The sequence below is a fragment of the Drosophila ananassae genome, assembly GCF_017639315.1.
Source record: "Drosophila ananassae strain 14024-0371.13 chromosome Y unlocalized genomic scaffold, ASM1763931v2 tig00000111, whole genome shotgun sequence".
NCBI classification, from domain to species: Eukaryota; Metazoa; Arthropoda; class Insecta; order Diptera; family Drosophilidae; genus Drosophila; species Drosophila ananassae.
The window spans coordinates 502863-513023 of NW_025319068.1; the positions used below are offsets into that span (position 1 = coordinate 502863).

The 10161-nt window shown below is 40.9% G+C and overlaps 1 protein-coding gene across 1 annotated transcript; it reads left to right on the forward strand.

Annotated features, from left to right (window-relative positions):
* The first annotated feature begins 2050 nt into the window (after positions 1-2050).
* Positions 2051-3532, forward strand: LOC116655255 (mitochondrial import inner membrane translocase subunit Tim8). The gene is made up of 3 exons (XM_032452796.1): positions 2051-2273; position 2442; positions 2908-3532. The coding sequence occupies exons 1-3, from the start codon at positions 2185-2187 to the stop codon at positions 3085-3087; spliced, it is 270 nt and encodes an 89-aa protein (XP_032308687.1). The 5' UTR covers positions 2051-2184; the 3' UTR covers positions 3088-3532.
* Positions 3533-10161: the final 6629 nt, after the last annotated feature.

Sequence of the window (10161 nt, forward strand, 5' to 3'; positions counted from 1 at the left end):
AACTTTATAATTTTCACCGACCACAAGCCGCTGATGAACGCTTTCAATCAAAACAGCGAGAAAGCATCACCGCGACGCGCGCGCCAACTGGATTTCATCAGCCAATTCAGTACCGATATCCGGCACATCATAGGAGAGGAAAACAACGTGGCTGATCTTCTCTCACGCATCGAAGCCATCAAACACATCGACTTCGACGAGATGGCACTGGAACAGGAAAACGACGACGAACTACAATCGCTACTCAATTCTGATCCAGAAAATACCATCTCACTAACCAAATTATCTCTTTCAGGCTCAAACAAACAATTGTACTGCCACGTCGCCAATAACCAGATACGCCCGTTCGTGCCCAGATGTCTACGCCAAACCGTGGTTCAAGCCCTGCATTCGCTGAGCCATCCAGGAGTTCAGGCGACGAATAAATTGGTCGGCAAACACTATGTTTGGCCCCACATGGCGAAGGATGTGGCCAAAATCGTACGCTCTTGCATCCCGTGTCAAAAAGCTTAAATCCAACGACACACAAAATCGCCACTGGGAGAGTATGCCACCAGCGACGCCCGTTTGGAGCACATCAATATCGACATCGTTGGCCCACTGCCATCATCGAACGGATACCGATACTGCCTCACGTGTATCGATCGCTTCTCAAGATGGCCCGCAGCAATCCCTTTAGTCGACATCACAGCACAATCGGTGGCCAACGCTCTGATTTCGGGCTCGTTCGCTCTGTACGGAATCCCTCTCCACATCACAACAGATTTAGGCCGACAATTTGAGTCCACACTTTTTCAAGAGCTCGCCAGAATTTGCGGTTTTAAGCACATGCGCACGACGGCGTACCACCCACAAGCCAACGGGATGATCGAACGCTGGCACAGAACATTAAAAGCTGCCTTAAAATGCGCCGATCCTATTAACTGGAGCAGTTCCCTGCACTTAATCCTCCTAGGCCTACGTACAACAGTTAAAAGCGACATCGGGTTGAGCCCAGCTGAAATGGTTTACGGCACCGCTCTACGTGTCCCTTGCGGATTTTTTACACCAAACACACAAAAATATACCGAGTCTGAGTTCGCCTAGGCTCTTCAAAAAACCATATCTCAGCTACCAACCACTAAGCCAGTGCACCATCATACACCGCAGGAATTTGTGCACCCGGATTTAAACCATTGTACCCACGTCTTCGTCAGAGTGGACCGAGTCAAAACTCCTCTAGAAGCCAACTACGAGGGTCCGTTCGAAGTGCTAGCAAAGCACGACAAGTACTTTACGCTCAAAGGACATACAAAAGACAACAAGGTGTCTATCGACAGACTTAAACCGGCATACATCTTCCAAAACGAATCTCCCTCGACTCAAGAGAAAACGACAGCGCCAACTGCCCAGCTAACCGATCAGTTATCAAGATCAGGACGACGAGTCAGATTTCCAGCAAAGTATCTTTCCTAACAGGAACTCTAGGAGGGGGGTACTGTGGCAACCCTAAGTGCTTACCATAACACAATCGAACTCGATATCTTATGAGAGTATCGATATCGCTGGAGGCCATCTCTAGAAACACAACTTTTTCTGTGCCTCACAGCATCGACAGCCTCATCCGCAGCTAGCAACGCTTTTGTTAATTTTCATTAGTTTTAAGCAAATATATAGTGAATAAATGAACATTAAAGGGGTATAAACGAATTAGGAACTATGTTAAAATGGTTAGCTGGCACCCCGGACCATGATGACGTTGTGACAAAGGAACAAAAATTTACGATCTTATTGAAAATAATAACAAACAGCAAATTATAAATTCCAAATTGTTTGAGGAAATAAAAACACTCTCATATAATTTAAAATCAGTTTTTACAAGTCAGGAATTACCTTTAAGAAAACATCGTTTACACTTGATTACTTATGATTTACAAAATTTAATAGACACAATAACTTTAGCAAAGATAAACAATGATGACATTCAAGAAATATATAAACATGAATTAAGACCCGTAGTTATTACAGACTTAATGGACCTTTCGGAATTTAAAATCGCTTTGCATAAAGCGATCACATCTGTCACTGCCTCTCGTCTTTATATAACCTTAAAACCAAATCAATCAAATACAAAAATTCAAGTTTCGGATCCGAGACTCTGTATTTAGTCAATTGTTCACTGAAAAGCACACTCGCGCCGCCAAAATGTCCGACTTTGAGAATCTGTCTGGTAACGACAAGGAGCTGCAGGACTTTTTGATGATCGAAAAACAAAAGGCGCAGGTCAATGCACAGTAGGGCGGTTCGATTTGTAGGGGGTAAAAAAAATCGCTTAGGCACATATGATTTTTGGATTCCAGGGATCAAAATAAGAAACTTTGCTCAAGAGACCATACCTCTAAAATGAATTCTGATGTCCCTCGTTTTAACGTGAAGGAAAAATCTTGTTTTGACCCATTTAGAGTGCCCCAATCGAGTCCAAATGTATGAACGACCCCCACTAACTTTGGAGGGTCGACCCACCAATGCTTGTGGTACCCCCCTAGGATCCCACAGGAGGGATTCTCCCTTACAAAAATATCACAAAATCACTGCACCTAAAAGTATGCTATGAAAATGTAACTCAAAACCTGTTGCTCCGCCCACCGCCTCTCCTCCTTTTCGTCCCTTGGTGGCCCCAGGGGGGTACCAAAGGGGGGCATGGGTGGGTCGACCCTCCAAAGTTAGTGGGGGTCGTTCATACATTTGGACTCGATTGGGGCACTCTACATGGGTCAAAACAAGATTTTTCCTTCACGTTAAAACGAGGGACATCAGAATTCATTTTAGAGGTATGGTCTCTTGAGCAAAGTTTCTTATTTTGATCCCTAGAATCCAAAAATCATATGTGCCTAAGCGATTTTTCAATCGACCCACCCTAATGCACAGATACACGAGTTCAATGAGATCTGCTGGGAGAAATGCATCGGCAAGCCGAGCACCAAGCTGGACCATGCTACCGAGACTTGCCTCAGCAACTGCGTGGATCGCTTCATTGACACCTCACTGCTCATCACGCAGCGGTTCGCCCAAATGCTACAGAAGCGTGGCGGCTCCGGGGACTTGTAATCGGATGTGAAGTCGCTATCCAGAAATCACCCGGAGCGGGGAGAGTCGCCGGAGCATGTCGGAGTCGCTCCGTTCCACTGTCCTACTGTTAAAGCTAATTTTAAACCCAAATTATCATGTAAGCATTTTTTTTCCGCTGCGGGTGCCTCCCAGCTCGCAGCCTCCAAAAACCCAAATGCCAGCAATTCGCAAGTGTGTCTCCTGTTCGCCGGCAAGCTGTGCCGGCATCAACTGTGCCGCAGAACTCCGGATGTCTGCCTTCTCCGCCGCCGGAGGGGCCTGCGTGTACTGTGCGTGTGTACGGCTCTATGAACAACTAATACCAAAAACCATTGACCGCCAGCCAGTCCAACAAATGTAAATCCTGTACAATATTACATATGTTTAGACGGCCTGACGCTTGCGAAACCAAATAAAGACTTCTTGCGTTTTGTATGTTAAATAATTCACTGGCTTTGGCTTCTATCTGTACACGGATGTATTTATTACAAGGATAATAAAGGATATTTTCCTTCCAAGTTCCTTTTATCTTGGAATAACTGCAGTCTTGTTATTGCAGGAGAACAAAAAAAAAAAAAAAAAAAAAAAAGAGTTATTTATAGTCTATATAAAGTATCCAATTATTAAAAATAGATGCGACATATATTACGCCAGAGCAATTTCCCATAATGATGGAAAATTAATTTTAAGTAATCGATTTGCAAAATGCGAGGATACATATTACGAAGTAGATAATTTTAAAAATGAACTATTCAATAATTATTGTATATTAAGCAAAGAAAAATCATGTTTCACTCGTCTTCTAAACGGTGAAAAATCATTATGTAATAAAATAAGAGAAAAGAATAAAAAAATAGACATAATTCAAGAAGGTGCCACATTAATAAATGGAAATAATATTGTAAATGATTCTTACTTGCAAGGATCACATCTAATAACGTTCAATAGCACCACAATAATTAATAATATATCATATACGAATATAGAAAATAATATATTAAATTACATTACCGCCCACAATTATAATAATTATAAAATATCCGAATATATTATTTCAAACAATTCGGCATTATCATTTGATAATATAAATACACTAAACCCATTTATCCAAATTAAAAAGACAAGAATACCATTAACACTGATTGTAATAACACTAACATCAACATATTTAATTTGGTTATCAATTTCAAAAATAAGAAAAATTTATGTCTATATACATATGTCTATATATATATGTATATATATATATATATATATATATATATATGTCTATATGTCTATATATATGTCTATATGTCTATATATATGTTATGTTCTCTTAATGTCTCTTTGGACAATGGTTTAGATGTACAAATAGCCCTTTTTGAGCCGAACCGATAAACCGATAAGATCAGCAAAGTCAGTCTTGTCTTGATTGAGTCTTGAATCGGGATCGCACTAAGCTCAAATAAAATATAATCGTGGAGTGAAAAGTGGGTTTAACATTAAAAGTCGATTTAAGTGAAAGTTTGTTAAAATATAAGAAATAAAATAAAAATTATTTTTTTAAAAATAAACTTCGGAACAAATTTAATTTGCAGCTAGCAATCTGCTTCATTGTGCTTCGTTTTGCTGCCTAGCAACTCCAATGCGACGTCATAATTTTTGTCCGTGAGACGATCAAACAGTCTCCAAGGCAGACTGACGAGGCAGACTCACGAGGCAGGACCGCAACCGCTGAACCTTCTCGACCCGACCTATCAATGGGTTTGTGTCCACCGTGGTCGAGACAGTGAACCTCCACTAAAAGTGGGAAGTGGCAGAGACAGCAAAGCCTGGAAAGTTCTGCGGTTATCACTTTCGAACTCGCCGGAAACAACCTGGAGCGCCGCATAATCTCCTGGTCCAGAATAAATCGTGCCTCCCTGAGGCACTCCCTGGGTTCCCCTTCTGTGACCATGGATCAAAGTTCGCATCGTTGAAGTTGACACACAGATCGCTCCTGAGTTCTGAAACTTCCATCTCGAACAGCTCCTTGTGTGTGCTCTTAAAATCCACGACGATCCGCATGTCTCCACTGATTTCAAGGAGGACAGCACCTGCGGGTAACAATCACACATTATGGTTATAACCTTTTTTATATATATTTTTGTTTTTTTTTTTGCGGTTCTTATTGCATACGTACAGCCAACCTCCCGTCCAACCGACCGACGTTGCCGCGTAACGTACGGGTCGAATCGCGGGAATAGATCCGAGACAGATTAAGCGAGGAGTGGGAGAAAGTTATCACGAGGAAGATTGTTGCATAGTTAGAGCGATTAATATGAGCGATTTAAGATTGTTAGTGGAACAAAGTGACAAGATGTGTTAGAGACCATTGTAGTCCGAACATAATGCCCTGAGTGGATCATGTTGGCCATATGTCGAACTACAATGGCTGAGGAGTAGAGGACGAAAGTTTCTTGGCCTTCTACTAGGAACGTTAAAATTAACGCGTGTTAGTAAGTGCTGGCTGTCTACATTTCCATAAATAAGATTAAGGGTTAACGGTTTGTTAATGATGGTAAGTTGTTTAGTAAAAGACTAAAGTGTTTAGTAAAAGTACGATAATTGGGAAGGTAAAGATTTTCATCCCAATTAAGTCCACTAAGAGCAAAAGTTTTTTTGTACAGATTCAATGTGATATTGGTGTACTCCGTACTGTGGACTCCAGAATCACGATCCATACTCAAGAATCGGACCGACCAATGATGAATATAACGTTTTAGTTATGTACGTGTCATAAAATTTTTTTGAACATTTTTTTATAAAACCAAGCACACTCATAACTTTATTGACCCATAGCTGCATTGTAGATATATGGTCGGTAAATTTAAGTCTCAAATCTAATAGGACACATAGATCGTTAACTTGAAATTAATCGTTCTAACGCCTTCCCATAGAGAAAGGACATAGCCTGGTGAGGACTAGATCGGTAAAAAGACATGAGTTTACATTTCGATCCTTTAAGTTATTTGCAAAACACCAATTTTGAAGTTTATCCATATCGGATTGAAGTCTAGACTGGGCACTAGTGAATTCATACTGAAGGCCCAGCTTAACGTCATCAGCGTACATAAGTACAAGTGAATTTCTTAAGGCGAGAGGCAAGTCGTTAATAAACAGTGTAAAAAGTAGGGGTCCAAGATGGCTTCCATGGGGCACCCCAGATGTTGCGCGGACTAAAAGCGAGAAACACGTTGGGTTCTCCCAGATAAGTAGCTCGAAATCCAAATAAGAAGATCGGTTGGGAATCCCAAAAGACTGAGTTTAATTATAAGAAGCAAATGGTTAACAGAGTTAAATGCTTTACTGCATAGCTTGCAAATAACTGTAAACCGATTCGAGCGGTCTCAAAATAAGTGTTTGTCACTGAGACTTTGAGCAAAAAGTCTGAGAGCAACCGATTGAATTGCTCGTATACAAATTTCGCTCGCGCTCAGTCAAAGCACACTTTTTTCTGTTTTCGTTTGGTCTGCTCATTCTAGGACCGTTTGCTTGCGTTCGACAATTCATAAAGTCTTTTGTGCATGTATGTGTGTATGTGAAGTTTAGTGGGCTCAACTTGTCAATTTGCTTTGTAAATCTCTTGTGTAAACAGTGATTCATCAAATTTATTGAAAATGGGACGAGAACTTAATAAACAAGAAAGGAAAGCTAACTTCGGGCGGAGCCGAAGTTGATATACCCTTGCAGTTCAGTCGCAGTCCGCTAGGTGGCGCTACGCATTTTATATTATTAGATATTTAGCAGATCGTATATAGTCGGCCGATCCTTTTGAAATTTAGCATATCGAATTATTTTGCCCAAACAGTGATCTGTACCAAGTCACATCTTTCTCACTTAAAAAACACCAAAGTTATGCCAATTTCGATCGTTCTATGACAGCTATAGGATATAGTCGGCCGATCCTTATGAAATTTTGTACAAAAGATATTTTGGTCAAACATAAAATGTGTGGAAAGTCCCAACCCTCTAACTTAAAAAACACCAAAGTTATGGCATTTCCGATCAATCAGTTATATGGCAGCTATAGGATATAGTCGACCGATCCCGGCCGTTCCGACTTATATACTACCTGCAAAGGAAAGAAGGGTGTGTGCAAAGTTTCAACTCGATAGCTCCAAAACTGAGAGACTAGTTTGCGTAGAAACCGACAGATGTCTCCTTCACTGCGTTGCACACTTTTGACCAAAATTATAATACCCTCTGCAAGGGTATAAAAAGTGCATCAATTTTTTATATTTAACAAAATGGACAACAAAGTAGTCCTAAGTTTAGTTGTTAAGCTTAACTCAAAATAATTCAATTTAAAAGAAAACTATTTAGTTTTTAATGCAAATAATCAATATATTAGATTCAAATTGGAAAATTCACGTTTAAAATTTTAATAAGTTTTATCGTCAAATTTCATGTACCATGTGCCACTGTGCAGCGAAACAAAAACAAATTATTGAAAAAACTTTTTGCGCTGACTTTTTCAGTCAATCGGTCTTTAACTGAGTCTCTCTGTGCGAGTGTCACTCAAATCTCTCATTGAGCGATGTTCGGTAGATGAGAGTTTCATGATTTGCTCATCGTAATTCGTTCAACAGAAATCCGAAACGAAACAAAACAAAGCCTGCTGCTCAGAGAGGAACCGAAACGGCATGCTTTGTTTCGGTTGGTCTCGCAAATAGAGCGTAAGCAAAAAAACGGTTAACAGTTATTTGCAAGCTATGCTTTACTGAAGTCAGTGTAAATTAAGTCTGTTTGTAAGCCATTCCGGAACCCATCTGCCATAAAAGATGTTAGCTCCAATAAGTTGGTAGTGGTGAGCGGCGCTTCATGAAGCCATGCTGGCAGGAAGTTATTTTTGAATTACATAGGTGTTGCAAATGTGGAGTGATAAGTTTTTTAGAAAGCTTAGGAATTGCTGACAATTTAGAGATGCCTCTATAATTTGCAGGGTCGAATTTTTTCCCTTTTTTATGCAGCGCATTAATGAAAGATTCCTTCCACATAAGGGAAAAGATCGAAGTTTCCAGCGATAGATTAAAAAGTTTAACGAGCGGTTTGCACAGAGCCTCGGCGCAGTTCTTCAGAACACAGCCTAGTACTCCATCAGGGCCTGGCGAATACACGGGCTTGACCTTAAGAAGATCCGATAACACACAACTTTGATCGAAAGATGGGCAAGGTTGGCTGATTGGATATTATAAGTGTAAGGCTGGGCTGAACTGCTGCTAGGTGAACACGTAGTTTGAAAAAACTGTGCGAAGAGATTGGCCACTGCCTGATCAGTGTTCGCATAAGAGTTCTCAAACGTAAGCAGTGGGCGGAAAGATACATTTTTACGCTTAGTGTTTACAAAGTTATAAAACTGCAAAGTTATAAAGTTATAAACTGCAAAATATGTTGAAAGTGCAAAAATATGTTCCTCCCACTTGGCCTGGGTAGCTGGGTCCAATCCTTTGAACTCAATTTAACAGACAAGGAATAAGGTCTTTTCACCTTTGTGACACCTGTACAAAAACAACCAGATTAATTGCAATCATCACGAAATAGATAATATTTTATTCAAATAACGACTAGACACCTAAATACATGGATCCCAAAAGCGCAATCAAACCAGAAACCGTAAAAATCCAAGTCTTCCCAGAGTTCAGGACATTTTTACATGCTCCATTCTTAAGCTTCTACTTGGCCCAGCACCTCACAAACTTCGGAGAAAATAAAAAAATGTGTATAAATAGATTACACTGTGAAACATAAGATTTAGCTTTTCATAATATGCAGACACTACGTGGGACCACCCACCATATAATATACAGGCAGGGGAATGAGAATTAGTGATGTTAAAGGACGATCTACTATTATTATCAACTCCACGTCTTCCCATATGAGTACCCGGCGCGTAGGCGTCCATGGCTGCATCCATAGCCTGTAGTACTCTAAAATCGCTGCTCCAAAAATTCAGCCATCGACTCCCAAGTAGTCGATTAGGCCAAGTGGGAAGAAGGTCAAAATTCCACCTTCAGCCAAGTGGGAAGAAGTCAAAATTCCACCTTCCTCCCACTTGGCCTGGGTAGCTGAGTCCAATCCTTGAAGGAGCACAAGGACAATGATGTATGACATAATTCTACTTGGAGATTTCGAAGGAACGAACTGCAGCTAAGACTGAATCCCAATTATTCCTTAGCGTACTTTTAGCAAGTGCCTTGATGCCTCCTACCGGTGCGAGAGAGGGTAGCGAACCTGGAGGGCTAGAAAAGAGAACTGTAGGGCAGATTCTGCGCAGCCATGAAAGGCCCAAATCGGAAAAACATCCGCAGGAGTTCTTCCACAATATGGCAAGACGCCGAGATCGCCAGCTCCGGTATAGAATTTACTCCTGATATTTTTCTGTTTCTTTTTGTATTTTGATTTATAGTGAATAATTTGTCTGCCTCTATTTATATCTTCATAGTGTTTCCATTTAATTGTGTTATATAACCTGTGTTCAGTTACCGAGCATTTTCGGGAGCTTTATTTGATGTTCCAAATCTAGGCTGTAATAAGAAACCAGGACCTTTAGATTTCTATGTATGATTACAATTTATTTAAATGATTTGGTTTATATATAGAACATATGACATATGTATGTGACTGCGTAGGGTTGACGACCGAATTAGAATAATAGAGATACCGCGAGAGAGCGAGGCAACGATAGCGCCTGACGGCAGATGCAGGTGGCCGATCGAATGCACGAGGGCGGGCGACGTGAATAGAGACAAAGATAAAGAAAAGATAAACAAATTTAATAAATTATTGCCTGCCAAACTTTCGGGCGGCTGCTTGACCCGACATACTCCTCCCGTTGAACGATGATCTTTCAACAGCATCATGAAGGGGCAGCAGGCACAAGTTGTTGACTGCCCGCCTTATAGCTCCGTACGCCGCTGGGTAATACTGAAAAATATGGACTAGCAACTCTGACTGCTCAGCTGCCATGAGGACCTTACCATCGTCAGGGCGTCCGCCTCTCCAAACAATCCAACCGAGCCGAGTTTTTTGGATTGAAAGCAAACCAGGAGG

Coding starts and splice junctions, on each gene's coding strand:
- LOC116655255 (XM_032452796.1), top strand. CDS start 2,185: ATGTCCGACTTTGAGAATCTGTCTGGTAACGACAAGGAGCTGCAGGAC.